We start from the raw sequence: 25,297 nt of genomic DNA, 5'->3' as shown, positions 1-25,297 counted from the left end.
AAGAGGAATTTGGATGAGCCATTGGTAATGGCCATGTAAATCTTGGTATGTCAATCTTGGTGATTCACGCCAATGCTTATCGTATGCAACCACCACAGAAATACACTCAGCAACCAGGTAAAAAGAGTTATTTATCCAGTGGGTATCCTAGCACCTCTATTCTCTGCCTCACTAGTGTACAGCCAATGATGCAACAATTCCAGCAATGGAACCCAGCACACAACAGAAATGCACATATATGTTTATGAAATGCATAGTATTTCACATCAGTATTTTTATAATAATTGATGACATTTCTTCCAGTTTTCAAGAGTAGAATGAATACTTTATAAAGTATTATTCAGAAATGAATGAACCACAGCTACACACAAAGAATAAATCCCATATTTAAAAACTGTGCAAAAAGAAACCTATATAAAAGCATACTATCAGTTCCCTATATAACCATTAACAGATAAAACTTTTTTCTTGGTTGTTGGCAAAATTAGGTGGTAAAATTATTTTAAGGACACAAAAAGAAATGAAGATAGTACCACAAAACTCAAGATAGTAATTCCTTTGGATAGGAGGGCATAAATATTTGTGAGAAAGGGAAAAGAACTTCTGGAGTCTTGGTAATGTTCCATTTTTTAACTGAGTAGCAGTTACATGGGTGGTTCAATCAGAAATAAAGCCTCTAGCTGTAGATCTGCTTTTTACACTCTTATGTCTATACTTAAAAATAATAAAGGTTTAAAAATGAATTACACACCAATAGCTAATAATGACATGCACAGAATGACCTGGGCTAAGGATGTTACTTTCCCCTTCCTAGGGCTCTCCTTTTCATTTATTTTTTGAACATTGAGGTTTGAGATTTTATTCCCTTTAATTTTGAGATCCCTAAACTAGATATCAGAATTTCATTGCATTTCTCCATTCTTCTCTAAACAGTCTCAAGGAATAGCTTATTGAATTCATAAGCTATAAAGAAGCTTCATACATGTAATTTTTAAGAACCTTCACTGAAACACTCGTCATAAAATTCACCTTTTTAAAGTATACAGATCAATGGATTTTAATATATTCACAGAACTGTACAACCACTATCACCATTTAGTTTCAGAACATTTTCAGAGCCCCAAAGAGAAGCTCCATACCCATGAGCAGTCACTTCCTATCCCCAACTCCCCATGGGCCTTGGCAATCAAAACTGGTTTGTACTGAGTCAGTTATGCTTGGCTGTACTATGAGGTCTATAATTTCCTTCCCTGTAGGTTTGCCTAAGTTCCCTGACAAATTATACCACCTATCTTTCAAGAATCAGGCTCAGAGATCATATTTTTTTAAAGTCCTTTTCAATCAGTTCCTCAATCCCAGGAAGTTAGGTACACTCTCCTCTGTCGTCCTAAAGCACCTGTTATATACCCTTATTACATACCATGTACCACTTATAATTACCTTGTTTCCACCACTGTAAGTATCTTAAGAATCGGAATTTGACTCATTTTTGTATCTCCTGTATTGAGTATGGTGATTTCCAAAATGTTTGATGAATGAATGCACCATTAAGAAACTGACTAGATCATAAAGAATGATGATTTAGTACTAAGGAGAAGACATTCAGAGATATCAGTATGTTCGAGGACATCAAGACAAATATTATGTTATGGAAAAGCATTATGATAATATAACTTTAGTCAACTGATCATCTTATGATTAATAAGAAATTCTGAGAAAAGAAAATATATTAAAACTATTACATAGAGTTCACACTAAGATTTTAATATATCCTAGCCAAAGGGGATAGGAATCCTAAATATACTTAGTATGGCTGTCATAATATAACCTAAGAAAAATTGTAAAAGTCAAATGTAGGAAAAAATATATTGCTGGAGACTTTTGAAAAAGGTTGAAAATTATATCCAAACTGTTGGCCAAATAAAGATAATACTGGCCTCGTAGAATGAGCTTGGAAGTTTTCATTCCATTTCTATTTTTTGGAACAGTTTGGGAAGAATAGGCATTAATTCTTCTTTAAACATTTAGTAGAATTCCCCTGGAAAGGCATCCAGCCCTGGACTTTTGTTTGTTGGAAGATTTTTTGATTACTGATTCAATTTCTTTGCTGGTTATGGGTCTTTCCAGATTTTCTATTTCAGTTTTGGTAGTTCATATGTTTCTAGGAATTTATCCATTTCTTCCCGATTGCCTAATTTGTTGGCCTATAATTTTCCATATTATTCTAATTGTTTATATTTCTGTGATGTTGGTTGTGATCTCTCCTCTTTCACTCATGATTTCATTTGGGTCCTCTGTCTTTTCTTTTTGATAAGTCTGGCTAGGTGTTTATCAATTTTATTAATTCTTTCAAAAAATCAGCTCCTAGTTTCATTGATCTTTTTGTTTTTGTGTTTCTATATCATTTATTTCTGTTCTAACCTTTATTATTTCTGTTCTTCTGCTGTTCCTTTTTTTAGCTCCTTTAGATGTTAGGTTAGGTTATGTATTTGAGACATTTCTTGGTTCTTGAGATAGGCTTGTATTGCTATATACTTTCCTCTTATGACCGCCTTTTCTGCGAGTCCCAAAGGTTTGAACTGTTGTGTTTTCCTTTTCATTTGTTCCATGCATTTTTTAAATTTCTTAATTTCCTAGTTAACCCACTCATTCTTTAGTAAGATGTTATTTAACCTCCATGTATTTGTGGTTTTTCCAAATTTTTTCTTGTGGTTGACTTCAAGTTTCATAACATTGTGATCTGAAAAATATGCATGGTATGATCTCATCTTTCGGTACTTTGTTGAAGCCTGATTTGTAACTCCGTATGTGATCCATTCTTGAAAATGTTCCATATGCACATGAAAAAATGTGTATTCTGATGCTTTAAGATGAAATGTTCTGAATATATCTGTTAAGTCCATCTAGTTCAGTGTGTCATTCAAAACCATTGTTTCAGGGGTGCCTGGGTGGTTCAGTCAGTTAAGTGACTGCCTTCGGCTCAGATCATGATCCCAGGGTCCTGGGATGGAGCCCTGAGTCAGGCTCCCTGCTCAGCGGAGAGCCTGCTTCTCTCTTTCCCTCTGTCTACCACCTTGCCTACTTGTGCTCTGTCAGATAAATAAGATCTTTAAAAAAAATTGTTTCCTTATTGAATTTCTGCTTAGATGATCTGTCCATTGCTGTGAGGTGTTACAATCTCTTCAAATGATGTTGGGAAAACTGGACAGCAGTGGTAGAAGAATGAAACCAGACCACTTTCTCACACTATACACAAGAATAAATTCAAAATGGATGAAGTACCTAAATGAGAGAGAGGAAACCATCAAAATCCTAGAGGAGAACACAGGCATCTCCGCCTCTTTAACATTGACCATAGCAACTTCTTACTAGATATATCACCAGAGGCAAGGGAAACAAAAGCAAAAATGAACTACTGAGACTTCGTCAAGATAAAAAAAGCTTCTATACAGTGAAGGAAACTTAAAGAATGGAAGAAGATATTTGCAAAGGACATATCTGATAAAGGGTTAGTATCCAAAATCTATAAAGAACTTATCAAACTCAACACCCATAAAACAATCCAGTTAAGAAATGGGCAGAAGACATGAAAAGACACTTTCCCAAAGAAGATATCCAGATGGCCAACAGACACATGAAAAGATGCTCAAAATCACTCATCAGGGAAATACAAATCAAAACCACAGTGAGATACCACTTCACACCTGTCAGAATGGCTAAAATTAACACAGGAAACAACAGATGTTGGTGAGGCTGCAGAGAAAGGGAAATCCTTTTACACTGTTGGTGGGAATGCAAACTGGCGCAGCCACTCTGGAAAACAGTAGGGAGGTTCCTCAAAAAGTTGAAAATAGAGCTACCCTATGACCCAGCAATTACACTACTAGGTATTTACCCAAAGAATACAAAAACACTAACTTGAAGGGATAAATACACCCCTATGTTTAGGGCATTATCAACGATAGGCAAACTATAGCAGCATTATCAACGATAGGCAAACTATGGAAAGAGGCCAAATATCCACTGACTGATGGATAAAGAAGAGGTGATACATATATATATAAAATGGACTATTTCTCGGCCATCAAAAAGAATGAAATCTTTCCATTTGCAACAACGTGGATGGAGCTAGACTATTATGCTAAGCAAATTAAGTCAGACAAAGATATATGATTTCACTCATGTGGAATATAAGAAACAAAAGAGATGAACATGAAGAAAGGAAAAAAAGGTGGGGGGAATGGATTCAATGGGTGATGGGTATTAAGGAGGGCACTTGTTGTGATGAGCACTGTATATTGTACATAAGTAATGAATCACTGAATTCTACTCCTGAAACCAATATTATACTATATGCTAACTAGAATAAAAATTTGAAAAAAATTATAGGCCAAGTAAAAAGATCTGTAATTAAAAAAAAAAATCCAACAGTCCTTTAAATGTGAAAAAATGAAAAATTAAAGACGAGAATTAGAAGTACTTTTAAAGAGAAAAAAAGCGTACTAAGTGTTTAAGTTGAGTAAGGACTAGCTTTGGTTATGGGAAATGTTAAAGTGAATTCAATTTTTCATCACAATATGCACAGATAGGATTCTGTTAATGCTATAGTACCCTTTTAAAAAAACACATTCATATACACACATTCAGACTTTAGCAAACTATGCTTAAATATTTTACTGTGAAAAAAAATTTTTTTAAACACAAAATACTCCATATACAAAACAAAAATAATTTCCCTTGGGTGTACATAACTATAACAAAACAAGTTTTTAAAGTGATACCAGAGTTAAACGCACATAAGTCAGAAAGTTATATTAACAGATTTTTAAAATTTTAAAAATCAGACACTAAGATTTAACCAACTCAGCATCTTATATAGAAGAATTTAGAATCAAAGTGATCATGCTAGGAAAAGACAAATGGATAAATAATGTCTTTAACAGTTTTTATTTGAGTGTTTTTATTTTGTATCAATATATATAGCTTTGAATAATGAATATATGAATATTTTTAAAAACTAATCCATTTCTAAGGAATATTTTCCATTCTTATAAACCATTTTATGAGAGTTCAAAAAATAGCAAGTTTTAATTTATATGAATAAAGCAAAATTAAAAATGAATTTAAAGAGTAAAGCTTAACACTCAACTTTGAAACATTTTAATCTAAAAAAATTAGATGTGTTACTGCTTCCCAAATTTTGAACCAACAGTCTGTTGCCAACATTCATAAAATACCAGATACTACTAACAAACTAATACAACTGTTTTAGACTAGGAAAAAGCATTAGTATTGACTTATCTGTAAAATATAATAAAACTTAATCCTATGAAAATGTAAATCCTAAAATGAATATGCTATTTTTTTATTTGAAAGTACTCTAATTACTATACATCCTCCAGGTTGTAATTTTACAGTGTAATAAACTAGCTACGGTAGAGGGGGGAAAATGTGCCTTCAAAATAAAGGAAAACCATAGTTTTAAATTAATCATTTATATCTTAAAAGGAAACTTAAATCCTATCTTCAGCTACTTTCTATATTGGGCTTCTGTCGAAATTTAAAAAAAAAAAAAAATCAAGTAGGAATTAACTGAAATGTAGGCTTGTAAAAACGTTATTTTAAATGTTTCAATAAATTTGTGAAGCTTGTCTATTTCCAAACTAAAATCCTATACCTGAAGACACATAAGTGGAGTTAAATCTGAAAAGCTGAAGGGGTGTGAGGCCCTTCCTGATAAAACTGGTACCAAAAACATCCATTACTCTTTATTTTGGCATTCAAATTCATTTCTTTAATTAACCAAATCACTATCTTTACCATATTTTATGGTACCAAAACCAAACAACAAAAGCAGCCCCGTGATACAACAGTCACAGAAGTTGAATGAAGTGAATCATTTTTCCAATCGAAGCCCTTTTCTAAATTGTACAAAATCTCTAAAATCTGGTGAGGTATGGGGGAAGTGACACAAAAGTATTCAAAGAAATTAGATTACAAAGAGTCATTGTTAAATTATCTGCTCTAAAATAACCACAAAACACAAAATTAATTTGTAGTGTAAAAATATGAAGTCCCCTGCCTTGAATAAACTTTCAAGATACCAGATTTAAACTCATATTCATAAACAGCAGTATTTCGGAAATTACTTCCTAACCTCAAAAAAAAAACAATATCAGTACACTCAATATACAATATTGTACCAATGATAAACTTGATTGTCCCTAGCTAGCTTAGGAAATTTCTAAGTTTTCTCAAATATTCTCTAAATCACCAAATCTCTAGTTCTTCAGAACAATCTGGCAGACATGGACTTTAAGTGCAACTGTATGATTTTATGGTTCTATCTTTGCAACAAAATACTCTGAATTTGTTCAATAAATGTTTACTCATAAAATAAATTCTAATTCACAGGTAAATGCACTGACAAAATAGCTCCTCCTCCAATTAAACAGTAGTGTTCTTGAATGTCACAAGTATCTACAACAAATAAACAACCAAAAATATAAAGCCAATTTAAAAATAGATACAACTGCAAAATAAAGTAAAAGGAAAATCCCATTGCATGAGCTAAAGAGAAGGAAGAATGGGATTAAGTCTGATTTCTTTTCCATATTCTACTAATAAGTGTCAGTCCTATAAGCACCTATATTTTCCTGAGAATATGGCTGTGTAGCTTTAACTCTCTATATATTATCCATGACTGCAAGGATGATTCTACAAAGTAGCAACAGAAACAAAGGCTTTACTCAGGAAAGACACCTGAAAGATGTAAGATAATGGTGAAATATTATGTAATGACTGTGAAAATACAAGCAAAGAATGGTTTATCAAATAAAATGTTTAAAATACTTTAGGAGGTAACCCCATTTCCTAAATAACCTTTCTGAAAATAAGTCATCATAATTCCAGGTCACATAAAATTTCTGTAACATTCTAACCACTGTCTGCTAGGAAAATAATCTGAAAAATCTAGATGCCTTTCAGATACTTTTAGTATTAGAAATGGCCATATGCTTACCACTTTTGTTATATATTTGGAGCATCTAAAACAAGACAGTAATTACTGGGTATCCCATATATTATTTGTTGCCAAACTGATGCATAAAGGATCTGAGCTTTCATCTCCCTGCACTGAAAAGCAAGCAAAAAAGAACAATTAGTATTTTGTAATATACTTTTCCAAGCATTATGGGTTTCTTTAAGTCAAGACTTTATTTTGAAAATTCCTCCTATAAACAATTTTTACTTAATTTCTAAAAGTCACAATTTTAAAAAATGAAATATGGCATGTAAATTATACATACGATTATACATATAACTAAAAACATATTTTCTTAAATAATTTCTAATATATACCCATTTTGGAAAAAATACATATGGCCTATTTTAATCTTTATTTAGAACTGTAGTTCTCTCAATCGGAAATCCTACCTTCCAAACAGATTTAACCACTAATCTAACCACTATACTGCAAATATGCATGTGTGTGTGTATGTGTGTGTGTATGTGTGTGTGTGTGTATGTGTGTATACACACACACATACATACACACAGTCCTAAGTATTGCAATTTCATGCAGAGCAGCATCAATTTTTCAAGTTACTATTTCACAAAAGATTTTAAAAACAAATGTAGCTTTATCAGGATAGCTGCTATTTCTAAAATTAGTGAGCATGTACTTGGTACCAGATACTATAGGTTTTACATGTTTTAACTTACACCGCCCTCACAAGCAGCCAATGCTGTCATCATTAGCTGCATATACAGATGAAGATTGCGTATACAGATGAAGAAACTAACGACAGAAACATGTTAAAAAACCTACCTCCAATTTCACAGTTAAGAAGGGATGAAGGAAGAATTCAAACTCAGGGAGTGGGGCCTCACTGTCCATACTTTTATCAATGCAAGCAATTCATAAGTATGTATCACTTACAAATCGTGTATTTTCAGAATTCGGTCTAACATTTTACATGCCTGTCAGCCATTCCCCTTTGGATGTCTAGCTATATAATCTCAAACGTAAAAGGTCAGACAAAACTCTCTTCAAAACTGGGTTGACATTCCAGATTTCTTTCAAAAGTGTCCTCGAGTTAAATAAGCAACTGGAGGAAGGTAGCACATAACAGCATCAAGCACTGCCTCATCACCAAAGAGTGACTAGATATTTTTGTGGGGTTTTTTTAAAGGGTTATTACGTTCTCTAGTTCCCATAATTATCTATTCAAGGACTTCCAGGGAAAAACAAGCAAGCAAGCGAGCAATCAACAGCAAATACATCCTGGAAACAGACTAGTAACTTATTTTGAGAAAACAGTCTGCAAATAAAAACAATTTGCTTGAATATTTTAATATTGATATGTTATAGTAGGCTGAAACTATGGGAAAGTTAAGCCAATTTTCTAAACATAAGAGGCAACTTCTATAATTAAAACAATACCTGGGCAAGGTAAAATAAACGCATTGTACTTCAAGGCCCTGTCTAACAAAATGACACTAAGTTTAGCACAGAATTACTGTGACTCATTATGTATAGTTTGAACTCTAAATACCAGAGGGACAGATTCTAAGTTTTCACAGAGTCCAGAATTAGTATTTTCTCTCACAAAATAATTCAGGAAGTTATCCACAATCATCTCCAGAACAGTGGTTCTCAACCTTGGCTGTACCTTAGAATCACCTGGGGAGCTTTAAAGTCCTGACAGTAAAACCACAGCCTGACCAACAATCTCTAGAAGTGAGGCCCAGGCATCAGAATTTTTTTTAAAGCTTCCTTTCTTAATGTCACTGCAAAGCCTATATTGAAAAGCACAGCCATTAGGGGCCACTTTTCTAGCTTAACAGGTAAGGGAGTTTCAAATACTGGTAACTTTAACCAAGAAGAAAAAAAAAAAAAAAAAACACACGTTTTACCCTAGATTCAGAGCAGGTAGTAACAGCAAACAGCAGTGGCTACCACAGTCCTGCCGCTGGATGACTAACAAACGTTAGGAGTGTGGACAGTACTCAAGGCAATGGAACCATCTGATGTTTTCTTATTTTGTTTTGTTTTAAATCGGAGTGTAGCAAGTGCATTAGTTAAGTTCTTAGTCCATGAAACCATATTTCTTATATTTGTCTCAAAGCTATGATTTTACCCTAAACGAAACTCCAAATTTTATTTCTTAGAACTATAATTTGATGTTTGGTTAACTGCTTCTGTAATAGCTACTTTTACTTAATTCACTCATTGATTCACCGTGTGCTAGGAATGCAGGAGGTGGGATGGAGATGGGGGCCCACAGTGGGGTCTTAAAGAATTTGATAAGAAATACATGAAGGTGGAAATACACGCATGTGAAGTAACAAAAGAATTTATGTAAGTGCTAAAATGCATGGGCTGAGGGCCAAAAGTTTATTGAAAACTCTCCCTCAAATGATGGAACTGCTCTTCAAAAGGCAATATAAGTAATTAACAAATAGCTTTGGAGTTGGAGACATCAGAGTTGCTAGTAAATAAGGAACTGAGATTCTGTCTTTATATCCATGGACAATTTATTTAACTTTCCTGAGCCTCATCCATACAATAGTGAATTTTGGGGGGTACTTCTTCCCATTCCTGAGGTTTCCTTCCATGCAGAAGTACTCACAGGTGAGGCACTCTCCTAGCCTAACCCTCCTCTGGTTTGTTTGCTCTTTTACCGACACTAGCAGTGGGGCCAATCTGATTGGTTGGCTTAGAAGGACAAAGGCACATGCTAGGTTAGCCTCTTCCTCCTCCCTTTGTGGAAATAAATGCCTCAAGCCTTATGTTTTACATGGGTGGGCCCCCCCTGTGGAGAAGTTCTCCTCTGTGCCTGTGCAGATAAGTCTAAATTATTGATTCAGTGTTGGTAAACCCATTTTCCCACTGATATAAACCCACATTTATCAATATTGGTTTTGGTTTTTTTAATAAATGTGATATTTTGCTCACCAATCGTTTCTCTCCTTGTCCCTCTCTCAAGTGATTTAGAACTCAGGCAAAGAAATGGGACTCCATTCAAACCTAAAAAATCAACCTACTTCACAGAGTTTGGTAAGCTTTAAATGAGGGAATATGTACAAAAATCTTAGTACATGGTACTAAGCACTAAGAACATAGAAAGCACTCTACTGTAACTGCTAATTCAATACAAAATATTCAAAAATAAGGGCTAATTTTAAAGCATTTATCAATTCACTATAAAACACCTAAATATGAATTCAAATGAAATACTCTTTCTAAAATACATCAATAAAAACAAGATCCCGCCACTGATTAAAAGAATGTAACCGGCTATAATACGAGTTGTAACATGGAATAAGATTTCTAGTCCATTCATTAAACAGGGAACATTTATAGCCCACAAAATCCTCAGTAACTAATCCACACAGAAAATGAAATATAATGTGCATAAGCAAAAATCAGACAGTACTCTAGCTATAACATATTACAGAATCAGTTTGACATCTAAAAAATTTAAGAAGAAATAAGTTCCAGTTTATTCCATAAGTTTAACTGCATTAGCAATATGCTAAAAACACACTCAAAAAACCTAAAGATATATTTCATCTGATAAGAAACCTAGAACAGAAAACTGGTCTTCAAAATGATCCCAGGAGCTCACTAATAGCAAGATTTATTAACCTGAGCTCTATGGGGCTTTAGTTTTGTGAAACCCTTGAAATTATCTGTAAAATGTCATGTTATATGCAACTGATAAATTGTTGAACACTACATCTGAGACTAATGATGTACTATATGTTGGCTAATTTAAATTTTAAAAAATGTCATGTCTGTGTGCATGCATATATGGTTAAAAATGCTCTCCACTTTCATCACATTCTCAAAGGTCACCATTCAAAAAAGGAATAGTCACATTCCATTTTATAATTAAGTGATCAGTCCCAGTTTATCCATTTACTCACATTTTCCAGTAAGTTTTCTTACAGTATATTTTCAATTTGGATAATTTTGACATCCAATAAGCATTTAAAGAATCAAAAATACCATGCTGTCTTGGTGATCACAGCTTTGTAACACTACATCAAAAACTGATGATGTACTATACACGGTGGCTAACTGAACATAATAAAAAAAATCTTAAATGATTAAACCTGCCAAAAATAATCAAAAATAGAATCTACAAAAAAAAATCTTTTTAAAAATAGCTACTTACCATTGAAGTGTTCCTCTGATACAATTTTTTCATTAGCATGCGATGCCTTTACTGTTATTCTCAAATCCGTTGTGTTATTTTCCTGTATTTCTTCAGTTGGTGATTTTTCAAAAATGTTTTCAATGCAGTTGGTGGTCTTTAAACCATTAGGTGGTTCCCAAAATGAACCTGAACACGTATCAAATGTAACCATACTTTGGGGATTATGTTTTCCAATGTCAGCCTTCTTCCTCAGAGTTCCATTTCTAGAATATAATCTTTTACTGACACGGCTTTTCTTTAAGAGGTTCTTATAGACCTCTCTCCTCTTTACAGTTTTCTCTTTCAGCTTTTGTTTCTCAGTGCATGTACAACTTATAGTTTCTCTTTTGTGACAATTTTGATCTAACAATGGGAAGATAGGCTTGCTCTGTAATTGATACTGGATTTTAGTAGGTCCAGTAGTCCTAACTCCATCATTAAGAGGATCTGAATCTTTGGAATACATTGCAAGACCAGATGCAACTAATATATCTGCCAGATTATTTTTCTCATGAATGACATCTACTTCCAGTTTTGTTTCAAACTTATACTTCCTAAACTGAAAAACTAAGCCTGGTTTATTTAGGAAATCTTGAAAGAAACTTCTCACTTCTTCATTCCAATGCTTCCCTTTAGCAGGTAAGATACCATATAAAATACAAGGATAACTTAACCTTGGTATATCCAAAAGTTCTACAGGAACAACTTTCAGTTTTTTTATATCTGAATAAGGTATGTAAACAGAAAATCCATAGTCGATCAACACAAGTAATAAATACTGATTGGAGACTTCAGAAATTTCTACTCTATTCCACTGATCTTCCAAATCGTATTTGAACAAACAACTAGCACCGGGAATTATGCACTCTTGAGGCACTGTTTGCAAGTTTTCAGGTAGATCAGAAAGCAACACAAAGAGAGATTTCATTGTGTCAAAGAAATCTTCTAACTGAACACAGAAATCTGACGGATCACAAACAGCAGTGGCAATACCAGAATATTGCTTTCCATTTTGGAGTTGGGTCCAAGTATATGATCTTATTTTACATGATGACACAGGAGTCTTAGATTCCACATTAATAGTTTCTGAACATTTAAGTTTGTTTTCAACATGAACTGTATTTAAATTTAAGTATTCCATAAGTAACAGGCCATCTACCAAAATGTCTACTTTCCACACAGAGTTTAAGTATTTCAAGAAAAGAATATTTATTTCCAAATGAGCAAATAAACACACAATGGACTCAAATGACCGGTTTCTAAAATTTTCACACCAAATCCATTTACAAGGCACAGCTTGTCTTGGAATATTTCTTATTTCATTACTAAGCACCTTGGTATTACCTAAAGGTACTATTTCATACCTACCAGAATCTACTAAAAAAACAAGCACTTTCTCAACACACTTCTTTGCTACTTTTGATCGATACCATTTCAAGGTTTTTTTAGATTTTGCCAAGCACTCTAAGCCTTTTTCAATATTCTCCATTGATAAAGAGGGGTTTTTTACTTCTTTAGTGATTAATACTGTTAAATCTGACAAGATTTTTTTATTTTTGGATAACTTCACATAAAATGTCCCACTTTTTGAGACATGAAGTATCTCAGACTTTTCAAGTTGTCCAGGTTTTAACTCTTCAAGAGGAATCTTAACCAGCTGTTGGCAGGATGGTTGAAGGATCCCAGAACCTTCACACTCATTTGACCTTCCTTTCCTCCTTCCATTATCCTCACCAGAGCTCACCTTTCGAGAGACAGCCACAGGCAGCTGCAAAACTGTTTTCTGTAGTTTTGAACACGCTGTCCATTTCAGTAGTTCATTAATGACACACGTTCCATTGCAAATGATATTGACTTCCCATTTCTGCTCATGCTTTTTCAAAAATTCACAAGAAACTGTTTTGTTACTCACTCTTGACACGAAATAATCCACAGTTTTACTGTCCCATATTTCATTAGGCTCATTCCACTTGACTCCACTAAGAAAAGAATGGATTCCTAGCTGAGGAATGGTCAAGAATTCCCTCTGAAATTCATAAATTTTGGATGTGTTTATTACTGCAGTGTTACCATAGTCAATAAATTCCACTTCAAAAGAATTTCCTGGCAAAATTTTCTTAATAACTGCTCTGTAAATGGCACGGTCACCAGAGTATTCTGCAACTACAAGGTCTCCCACCATAGGCTTCACTGATTTTCTCTCTTTCACTGTATTCAATCTTCTTTCATTTAGAGCATCTGCCAGTCTAATGAGTGCATCTTCATTCTCCACAAGCTGAATATGGAAACTTGCTGGATTACTGATATTAGAAACATAACCTTTAACTTTGGCATTCAAGTAAATTTGGGGTTGAGGAAGATCTTTGATCTGTGGTCTAGTAAGATTAGATGGGTTTTGAGAGGCTGCTTGATTTAGTTCTTGGATAAAAGACTGTGATACAACCCTTACTGATTTGCGGCCCACGTCATTTTCGTCAGATCCAGGGACACTTTTTGTATGTGCAGATCCAGAGACACTTTTTACACCTTTATTTTTTAGTACATCATTCAAAGACTTCACTTTGTTTTTTGACACCGGTTCAATTTTATAACAAACTGATGGTTTCAAAAGCTTAGCATATGTACTTCCAGGATTTGTTAATTGATCCATTTTGCTTTCAGAGTATGTTACTAGATTAGTTTTATTTATATTATGGTGATAGTTGTTTTCTCTTTTGCCTTTCAAAGAAACAGCAAGTCTCTTATTCTCACTTATTTTAGGACCCTTTTCCACATAGTGTGGTTGGTCACAATGTTTTTTTCCATAAGTATGAAGCAACATTTTAATTTCCTGGTTTATATGTTGACATCCATCATATAATTCTACACCAAGCTGGCCATCTGACTCCCTGGACAATATTATTGCTCTTAACGGTTTTCCCAAGAAATTATCTTCAAACCAGCTACAGATTTCTGCTGGAATAGCTACATCTCTAAGATCTGACAAAAAACACTTAATAGCTTGCATAGGTATAAACAGCAACTCTGGAAACTGATCTGAAATAGCCCTCAATGTACTTTCTTCTACTAACTGCTTATTTCCAAAGTCCACAAAATAGACCAGAAAGTCAGTTAATGAATCTGTTGGCACTGCTAAAGCTCGGTAAGAGAGACCATCCTCTATGTACTTAGATATGCACAATCTCATTTTACTAGGATCATATTTTGGACAATTTTTGAGGTTACTAATCTCTGTGATTTTTGTTTCTATTGTCTCTAGGTCTTTATTATTTCTACTCAGTTGGCAATAAAACTTTTTGGGACTATATATGTGAGAGATGTATATTTCTTCCTCGCTTCCAATTTTTATGTTAAAGGAAGAATAATAGTAACTATAAAGACTAACTGAAGATGGAAATGGCTTTGATAATGGATTATACTGTGCTGAGCCATGATTAATAAATTCTTTTGCACTAGTGAGTGGAGACTGTAAATCCACTAAGTTACATAAACAATTTGGATATATAAGAACTAAGGCATAAATGACACAAGTCAATAATCCTCTAGATGAACAAATAAAATTCCCAAAGTCTCTGCATGCTTCTCTTGTCCAACCGAATTTACAACTAATGGGTTCAACTAAATGGTGAAGACTACATCTGAAGGCTTGGGCTTCTAAAAAAAGAAAGCGTGGGTTAATAGCACAAACATCTTTAACTAAAACCCTTTCTTGGTAACCATAATCAACAAATACTACGTCAAATTCTTTTCTTGATACTTGAGTTAAAATAGCAGCTCTATACCACTTCCCATCTTTGGAATACTTAGCAACACAAGCAATCTGCCCAATCTGATAAGGATCAGAATGAATGCTATAATAATTCTGAATTTGTTCCATTAGTAATTTTAGGTCCTCTAACTTACATTGAAGCTGGCATGAAAAGTCACCTGGGCCATAATAAGAACAACACTTGACTTCAAGGACTGTTCCTGGTTTAAACATATACTCTTTATAAGGTCGTTGCGACTCAGGTCCCACAGACAAGGTGGAAGGATTTTTTAAATCTGAGAAATTAACAGCTGGGGACTTTAACAAGGACAAGTTACTTTCTTTTAGCTTATTTGAATGGTACTTTTTAGGTTTAGGTCCTTCAAGAAGGGCAGATAGGACTTCAATATTAACTTTGTTTTTAGATTTTAAATTTAACACTGAATGTTCACTTACAGATTTGGGACAACATTCTGGTTCTACTTCCCAATATTCTGCATATCCAGCTTGTAACATAAGAGAGACAACATCAATGTTTTCTGAGGCTTCAATACTCTGAATATTTACAATGTACTTGTCATCTTTTTTTGCTATAACTTGAAGCAAAATTGCTTTGTTCAAGACAATTTTTTTAAAATAGTCAGTTGCTGCCTTCACCCATAAATCTTCAACAGGAAATATATGCGCAAGTGAACAGCACATGGCTAAGGCAGGCATCTCACAAAACTCTGGAAGCAAAATTTTTACATCAAAAAATGGTATGGAATCAGAATTTCCATAATCTAAAAAATAAACATTAATCTTATAACCATTAACTTCAGTGATGACAGCTCTATAAAAGTGTCTGTCCTTGCTGTATCTAGCACAACAAAATAATCCAGGTTCTGGATTTCTTAGAATCAGCTCATCATTTTCACACAAATCATAAGATTTGTTTATATTTTTCATTATATCTTGAAGTTCATTCTGACGTTCATTAGTGCGTACCCAGAAATTTGATGGGTTTAAAACATAGGCCACAAAAGCTATATAGGCAGCCTGTATCTCCATCTCTACAGTTTTAATAGGAAAAGCTACTTTCAAAGTGTTTTTATTTGGAGAGTCTATCAATGGTTCAGTATTTCCAGTAAAGCAGTCAACTGCAAAGCTGTTTATGTCAGAAGCACTAGTCTCCTTAAACATATTAGAGATTTTTGATTCAGACACTGGACAGAGGACATGTGTGCCTGCAGTCTTCAGCAGACACTTAGAATTAATTGTAGACTCCTGAGTTTGTAGTGTTACATAATACAAATGCTCATCCTTATTGAACCAATCGATATGTGCATATACTATTTGTCCTAACAAGGCTTGTTTAAATACACTCAGTTGAGATTTTCTGGCATCTCTATCTGGACTGTGTAAAGATGTCAGAGAACATGGAAATGAAAATAATGGTACTAAAATAAAATCCTGTTTAAGTTTCTTCACATGGATGGAGGGTATAGCCTCACTACTGCCATAATCCATGAACCAAATTTTCACTTGATTATTGGGCAAGAGCTGCTGAAGAATTCCTCTCTGCCACTGTCCATTTCTCCTTTTGGCAACACAAAGTAGTCCAAAGTTATCACATGTGGGATTACTTTCTTGACTGACAGTATCATAATGCAAAGTCATGCACACTGTTAAGTTTTCTAACTCTGGAATCCATTTAATTAGTTGACAATAAAATTTACTTGGGCTCAATGCAGAGGATACCTTTATACTTTCAATCCTGCCTACTGACAAAGATGGCTGCAAATTAGCCAAAATGTGTTGAATATCAAGTGAAGTATCATTTTTACTTAATGATAAGTCAGGTCTTTTATGTTCTAGTAAATCTAGCATTTCCTGTGGGAATTCTTTTAACATTTCCACAATAAGGCGAAATGAGTCCCCATCGATAATTCTGCCTAATTGTAATTCAAGAACCTGGGATAGAATTTTTGGCACTTCAAGAAGAATCACTTGAAGAGGCAAAACAGCTTGTACACAACCTTTCACTTGTAGTCCTACTAATGACTTGAAATAATTCAAAGCCTTAGGAGGCCATCTTTCCCCATTTGGTAGTATGTTGGCAAAAACACCAACTATTACCCGTGGTGGTAGCTCAAATAAGTTGCCACAGGCTGAAGCAACCTGTGTACCATCAACTCTTAGTTCTTCTCCGTGATCTATGAGGAGCACTGTATAGAGTTCATTTTTCTTTTCCATGACTCTTCCTCTCTGCCATTCTCCAGATACTCTTTCTTCTACCAAACAAAAGTCATCAATGTCCACATTATTTTTTACTTTTGGAATATGCTGCATTTCCCTCTGTAATATGTGGTAGTCAAACTCACATTCAGTATTATTCCTGCCTTGAAATTTCACCAGAATGTCCTTGGGAAGACATTCTACGTGTGATATTGTCAGATCCAGGTCTAAAAACGTTGGTAACAGAGATGTAGAATCCATTTTCTAAAAGCAAATAATAAGTATGAATTAGCTTCTGGGCAGACAGCTGTCACAATTAAGTAAATTTCTATAAATTTGAAATTAGCCTTATTATAAGTTTGGCATGTAAACACAAACCTTTAAAATCCTTATATGCCTAGGGGCACCTGGGTGGTTCCGTTGGTTAAGCGTGGGACTCTTGATTTTGGCTTAGGTCATGATCTCAGGGTCGTGAAACACTGCCCTCAGTTAGGCTCCAGGTTAGGTTTGGAGCCTGCTTAAGATTCTCTCTCTCCCCCTCTCCCTCTGCCCCTACCTCATGTGCATGCTTGCTCTCCCCCATCTCTCACTGTATTAAAAAAATGTGCCTGTTTTTATCAAATTGAGCATATTGGTTAAAAAAATTACTTTGAACTAGATAAAAATGTATCTAACTTCACTGCCTTCCACTTTCAAAAAATTTAATTGAAATAACCAAGAGAACAGGAAAAATAGGGAGAGTATATATATATATATAGATAGATAGATAGAGATAGAGATAGATAGATGTATATATATATATATATATAAAATCACTGGAAAAGAGTGGAGAGCAATCTTTTCTAGAAATTTCCAAGTTTCTACTAGATATTGGACAGATGTGATATAATAGAAGGAGGCCAAATAAAGTCCACTGGAGACCTCCATCTACCACTGTGAGAGGAACTACTTTCCCTCATGCAGACTTCTAACAACCCGTAACTCAAAGGGGTGAATGCTAGGAGCAAGGGCAGATGGTGAACCCACAGGAGACACAATGTTTGTACTCCCCACTCTGTCAATTAGTAACATTTGGACCCTATCAGCATCATTATACAACTCCTGGATTCTTCTTTGATTGAGGGCAACAGGCTAAGTCCTGGACACCATTAAAGAAAGCCAGGCATGGAAAGATCCTAAGTTAAGTTAGGTACATCCAGGCTTTGTCACTGGCATGACTAGCCACATAAAGTGTAGAGGGAAAAGAGATCTTTAGCACAGAGGCAAAGCTCTCTATTGTAACTACGGCTCCAGCTAATTTTCTCTAGATTGTTGGGATTCTAAAAGTAGTAAAACCAATATTCAAGTACAAAATATTCCCCAAATTCAGGCAAGAACCAACATTTATTGTGATAGGCCGCAGCTCACCTCCTACTTGACCTGGAGTTAACGCTTCACAACTATCAATTTCTTTCTATGATGACAAAAATACTGGACCTTAAAGAGAGCAAAAGAGAAAACCACCTAAAAAAAAAAAAAAAAAAAAAGGAAATGCTCCCCTGAGGAATAAATATATTCAAACAGCAAATAATTGTTTTTCAAAAGTCTGATTTCTGCTTTCAAAATGTCAAGAGAATAACACATTTTTATACGATTAGGTGGTCATTAAGATGCAGCAACTGAGATTACGAAGAAATATACAAAAGAAATGTAAAACTGCAATGGGGTTAAAAAAAAAAAAAATCAACCCAAAATAAAGATAAATGGAATAGAAGGCAATTTTAAAAGAATACCCCAAACTCAGAAGATAAAAAGATGAAAGAAACAGGACGGGAATATAAAATCTTATCAAAGTATAAAGTTCTCTTAGGGATAAACAGAACGGAAGCGCTTTCTAAAACTTCAAACCTAAGTCTGAAAAGCTGAAACTGACCACTGGAAAGCTAGAGGAAGAGTTAAGATTTAGGGACATCTGGGTACCAGCTATGGTTTTTACTTCCTCCTAGATAGTTAATTTGGTGGTAATCATCATGGTCTGATCTACAGACTAGAGCCTATGCTTATTTGATCTTGGAGTATCTAAGGCGGGAAAAAAAAATAATCAATGGACAATACACTAAAGACCTTCATTGAATGAACCAAAACACTTCAGGACAAGAAAGGCCTTAAGCCACTGTTACTTAAAGTGACAGGCCTTTACCAATTCCCAGACTTGAGTCAGTTTATAGACCTATTATTCCTTATAGAGGGAAGACCAGGTACTCAAAAAAGGATCCCGTGCTAGAACACATGAACATTCTTCCTGGCATTCACCCAAAGGGTCATGTGACCATTCACCTGAAAAAATAGGAAAAGGAAAAACAATACTTAAGTCTTTCAGGAACCACACCACTCTTTACGTATAAAAAAAGAAATGCAGCCAGAAGGACTTCATTAAATGAAGGGGTATATACAATATAAGCCAAAAGAAAGCCCAAATACACAAAGAAGTTGAATGGCATACTCAAACTACCAGGAGCCTATTCCTCCACACTGTTAACCCTCCCTCAAACAATACAAATGAAACTCCTCATGTGGAGTTTCACAGCAGGAGGGAGAAAAAAACCTGAGTTTGGTTTGCATATGCTCTCACCTAATGCCAGTAACATCTAGAAATGGATTGCTGAAACACTGGAGATGCCTTGCCTGAGAAACAATGAAATAGTCACAGTTGACAGAGCTAATAGTACATCTACTTCACTTGAAGAAATTACTGATTTTAAGAATCTATTCCTAATAATGGACAATAGCTAATTCTGCAGGATGATTAGTAATTCTGATGGAGAAAGACTACAGGATTTACTACAAATAAGTCTGAAGAACAGAAATGTGGATGAACCCTTAAGAATCAACACGTAAGTTTGTAAGTCCTGTGTGATGGTAACCAAAGGTCCCCCTATGGAAAATATATATTTTTTTTTAGAGGGGAGGGGCAGAGGGAGAGGAAGAGAGAATCTCAAATCTCCACACTGAGCGTGGAGCCTGATGCTGGGCTCAGCCTCACAATCCTGATATCATGAACTGAGCTGAAATCAAGAGCTGGACGTCCAATCGACTGTGCCACCCAGATACCCTGGAAAAGATTCTTGATCAGGTAGACAGAATAACCTATTCTGTGAGTGTCAATCAGCTTCCTTCACCTGTCTCTTCAATACTTAATAGGATCATGAAGAAAGTTCTCAATGCCATGGATAAAGCTCCTCCCCTTGGATTTTTGAAGTTCCAACTGTAACAACTCAGAAAATTAGGGGGAAAAGAAAAACAAGGAATTCAAGACCAAACATGTTCAATTAATCTTCGACAAAGGAAAGAATAGCCAATGGAAAAAAAAGACAGTCTCTTCAACAAATGGTGTTGGAAAAACTGGACAGCAGCACATAGAAGAATGAAACCGGACCACTCTCTTCCACTATACACAAAAATGGAAGACCTGAATGGTAGAGAGGAAACGATCAAAATCCTAGAAAACACAGGCTGCAATCTCTTTGACATTAGCCGTAGCAACTTCTTACTAGACACGTTGTGAGAGGCAAAGGAAACAAAAGCAAAAATGAACTATTGGGACTTCAAGATAAAAAACTTCTGTACAGTAAGGAAACAATCAACAAAACTGAAAGGCAACCTACAGAATGGGAGAAGACATTAGCTAAGGATATATCTGATAAAGTGTTAGTATCCAAAGTCTATAAAGAATTTATCAAAATCAACACCCAAAAAAAACAGATAATCCAGTTGAGAAACGGGCAAAATACATGAATAGACATTTTTCCAAAGACCTACAGATGGCTGACACATGAAAAGATGCTCAACGTCACTCATCAGGGAAATACAAATCAAAACCACAATGAGATACAACCTCACACCTGTCAGAATGGCTAAAATTAACAACACAAGAAACAGATGTTGGCAAGGATGCTGAGAAAAGGGAACCCTCTTCCATGTTGGTGGGAATGCAAATTGGTGCAGCCACTCTGGGAAACAGTATGGAGGTTCCTCAAAAAGTTAAAAATAGAACTACCCTATGACCCAGCAATTACACTAGGTATTCACCAAAAGGATGCAAAATACCAATTCAAAGGGACACATGCACCCCAATGTTTATAGCAGCATTATCAACAAGAGCCAAAGTATGGAAAGAACTCAAATGTCCATCGACTGATGAATGGATAAGAAGTTGATTTCATATATAAATATATATGTATGTATATATATACAATGGACTATTACTCGGCCATCAAAAAGAATGAAATCTTGCCATTTTCAACAACATAGATGGACCTAGAGGGTATAATGCTAAGTGAAATGTCAGAAAGACAGATACTGCATGATTTCACTCATATGTGGAATTTAAGAAATAAAATAGATGAACATAGGGGAAGGGAAGGAAAAATATAAAAACAGAGGGAGGCAAACCATAAGAGAATTTTAACTATAGAGAACAAACTGAGGGTTGCTGGAGGGGAGGTGGGCAGGGGAATGGGTTAAGTGGGTGATGGGCATTAAGGAGGGCACTTGTGTTGAGCACTGGTGTTATATATAAATGATGAATCACTGAATTCTGCTCCCAAAACCAGTATTACACTATATGTTAACTAGAATAAAAAATTTTTAAAACAAACATGTTTTTAAACAGTGGTTCTATACAATGGACATTAAAAGACCTAATTTAAAATCAAGATGTTCTAGATCAAACAACCTTTCCTCAATATTCTACTCTGTAGACTATTACCATATTCATGGAAGTACTTTGCATACACAAGATTAAGACATCAGGAAAAGAGTTCTACTGGAGATTCAATTGTGTGAGATTTGGGGAATGGTTTCTTAGAATCAGATACTAAATTTATAAAATGAGAGGGTTGAATTAGAGTTTTTCAAATTTTTTTTGCAACAATAGCAGCAAAAATCCTTCTTAATAGAAGATGCAGAAAGTAACAGAAAGCATAAAACCTCTATAAATTGATTCATAAGTGGCATTCTAATAATTTCAATCAATACAATTTGCTTACTATAAAGCCAGCAAATGAGAATAACAAAACTATTCTGATTAACACAGTCTTCACCATATAATTTTCCTTATTGTGGATTGCACAGTAGTAAGAAAATCAGGCTCAGACATATATAATAGTTCCACAATTTTATATGATCAAATACAGGTTCAAATAAAGATAAAACTACAACTTAATAAATTAATCTGATGACAATAATTAGTGCTTATCTCTGCTTTTAAATTTATCCTATTTGAATGATTTTTAAAAAAAGAATTCAAATTAAAATTTCAAACTCCTATAAATAAATCAAAATCAAAAGTCAAATAAAAATCAAAAATTAAATTAAAAAATTCACAGCATCACAGCTCTCCTAAGGTTTGTGGAAAATGCAATCTATAAACACTATAAGAATAGATATGGAAAGCCCTTTCCACACTAAAATTCCCTGATCCTATAGAATATATTACAGATGTCCCTCTCGCCATTTTGGCAACTGTCCATGACTTCACATCTAATAAATCTAGACCAGTGGGATCCAATAGAAATACAGTTGATCCATATACGTAACTTTGAATTTTAAAGTTTTAAATTTTCTAATAGAAGTATAAATGTCCTTCCTTATAACATCTCCTTATAACACTTTAATTTTCAAAGAGGTTTTCAGTACATTAGTTTAACTGATCTTCACAATAAGATTGTCACCTTTCAGACCAAAAAAGTGAACATAAGATATTCAGGAGCTTGAATTTAGGTTTTATTCAGTCCAGTTCTCTATGTACATTATTCGCACTGTTTCACACTGCTCTTTCAACTAAACCACACCATTATGGACAAGCACTAAAAGTGGAAGATACAAATCCAAAACAGACCTACAAACAAAAATGGGGAAACACCTTATGGAATAGAATCCATTTACTAATTCTCCCTTTTTCCAAAATTTAACATTGTTCTGACAAAACTGATTAATAGGTACTCTGGCAAGGTTACCATGTTCCAGAAGACTGATTCAAGTTAAGCATCTGTGTGTGCCCTGGTTTTCCTTCTCTGTTCTTTTCTATTCAGACTGATTTCTAGATTTGGTCTTTTAGGACACCGACGCAGTGGAAATAAAACTGTATATTTTGTAATCTCCATATTTTAAACCCAGAGCTTCCATTTAACATTCCTCAACCAAGGGCCTTTTTGTCCCATAGGGAACATTTGGCAATGTCTACAGATATATTTGCTTGTCATAACTGGGCTGGGGTGGGGGCAGGAGTAGCTACTGGCATGCAGCAGGTAGAGGACAGAGATGCAGCTAAATATCAGAGTGCAAAGAAGAGTCCCCCCCACACACAAAAACAACAACAAGAAAAAGAACCTTTGTTCTTTTGTCCAGACCAAAATGTCAACAGTGTGAAGGCTAAAAAAACACTGCTTTGCTGAAAGCAAAAATAAATACCAGGCAGATTAAAAGAACTAATTTTTTTTAACTACCTAAAAGAATTAAGAGGAAATATTTTTTTTTGCTAAAGAAAGCTTTCAAGAAACAAAAGAAGCTACAAAAAAGTTAATATATAAAATTATAGGGAAAAGAAATGAAACTAGAACAAAATTAAAATCAATTAATACTCTACCACATATAAGATTTGTTCAAGCCAGGTATCTTCATATATACCTCACTTTTTTGAATCCTACACACAATCCACAAGGAAATCCTACTGGGTTTAGCCTCAGCACACATTTTTCTGTTACCTTATTCCTACTACCCTCATTACTCCACAGCTACAGTGCTTTCTATTTCTTGAACTTCCTGCATCTGGGTTTTGGGCTTATTGCCCTCCAAGTACAGTTTGCTTCCTTACCACCCTCAAGTTTTTGTCAGAGGTTTCCTTTTAGGTGAAGCACTCCCTGACCACTCAATTTAAACTGTAACCTTCTCCTAATTTAGTAGTCTCTGGACCCCTCCCTAACCTCTCTTGCTCCAACACCAAAAAAAGTTCTATTAAACCAGTGGTTCTCAAATATTTGGTCTCAGGACCTTTGTGCTCCTAAAAAAATAAGGACTGAGGAGCGAAGCAAGATGGCGGAGGAGGAGACCTGGATTTCCTCTGGTCTCAGGAATTCAGCTAGATAGGAATCAAACCATTCTGAACACCTACGAACTCAACAGGAGATCGAAGAATAGCAGCAACTCTCAGAACAGAAAAGCGACCACTTTCTGGGAGGTAGGACGTGCGGAGAAGTGAATCCGAGGCGATATTCGGGAGGATAGACGGTGCGGGAGGGGGCCTACATCGGCTGCTTCTGGCAAGTGCTAGAGCCGCGGAGCACAAAATCGGAACTTTTAGAAGTCGGCTCCGCGGAGGGACGTCGCTCCAGTGGCTAAGGGGGGGGAAGAACCCTCACGGGACAGTGTGGTCTCAGGACCCTCAGGGTCACAGAAAGACCGGGGGTGCCTGAGTGCGGCAGAGCTCCCAGATATCAGAGTGGGGAAGCCGGCTGCAGAGACGGAGCCGAGGCGCGGGCTCTCAGCTCGGGGTTGCCATAAACTGGGATCCGCGGCCCACTCGGGCCACTGTGCCTCCAGGAGGGACCCAACAAGCAGCAGATCCGAGTAGACTCACCTTCCTTCCCCGGGAGGAGTGGTGCAGGAGCACACCGCAGGGATTTCCTGGGTTTGGAGACTCCACACCGAGTCAGTTGCCAGAGATAGAAACGCTCGGTCACAGGCCGGGTGAGCACCGAGTGCGGCCGGAGACCGGGGAGACGGGAGTGACGGACTGCTTTTCTCTGGGGGGCGCACTGAGGAGTGGGGCCCCGAGTTCTGGCCTCCTCTGGGTGGAGATTGGGAGGCTGCCATTTTCACTCTCATCCTCCAAAGCTGTACAGAAAGCTTGCAGGGAACAAAAGCTCCCGAGAGCAAACCCGAGCAGATTACTTAGCCTGAACCGACAAGGGCGGGGCAATTCCGCCTCCCGCAAAGACCTTTGGGAACCACGGCAACAGGCCCCTCCCCCAGAAGATCAGCAAGAACAGCCAGCCAAGACCAAGTTTACCGATCAATGAGAACAGCAGAACTCCAGCGCAAGGGGAACACTGCACATAGAATTCATGGCTTTTTTACCATGATTCTTTAG

General features: G+C 35.7%; 1 protein-coding gene across 2 annotated transcripts in view; it reads right to left on the bottom strand.

Annotated features, from left to right (window-relative positions):
• The window catches only part of TDRD15 (tudor domain containing 15), a 46,645-nt gene that overhangs the window by 7,141 nt on the left and 14,207 nt on the right, over positions 1–25,297 (bottom strand). For both annotated transcript variants that reach the window (XM_073897037.1, XM_025867582.2), the window contains exons 2-3: positions 11,184–17,433; positions 7,022–7,134 (exon numbers count right to left, since the gene is read on the bottom strand). In XM_073897037.1, coding sequence (XP_073753138.1) covers positions 7,064–7,134; positions 11,184–17,433 — 6,321 coding nt within the window. In that variant the 3' untranslated portion in view covers positions 7,022–7,063. The remainder of the gene's footprint in view (positions 1–7,021; positions 7,135–11,183; positions 17,434–25,297) is intronic.

Source organism: Callorhinus ursinus, unplaced genomic scaffold, assembly GCF_003265705.2.
Source record: "Callorhinus ursinus isolate GAN/ISIS: 27379988/994484 unplaced genomic scaffold, GSC_fseal_2.0 scaffold10, whole genome shotgun sequence".
Taxonomy (NCBI): domain Eukaryota; kingdom Metazoa; phylum Chordata; class Mammalia; order Carnivora; family Otariidae; genus Callorhinus; species Callorhinus ursinus.
The sequence above is the reverse complement of the archived record's forward strand: the minus strand, read 5'-3'. Positions and strand labels throughout refer to the sequence as shown.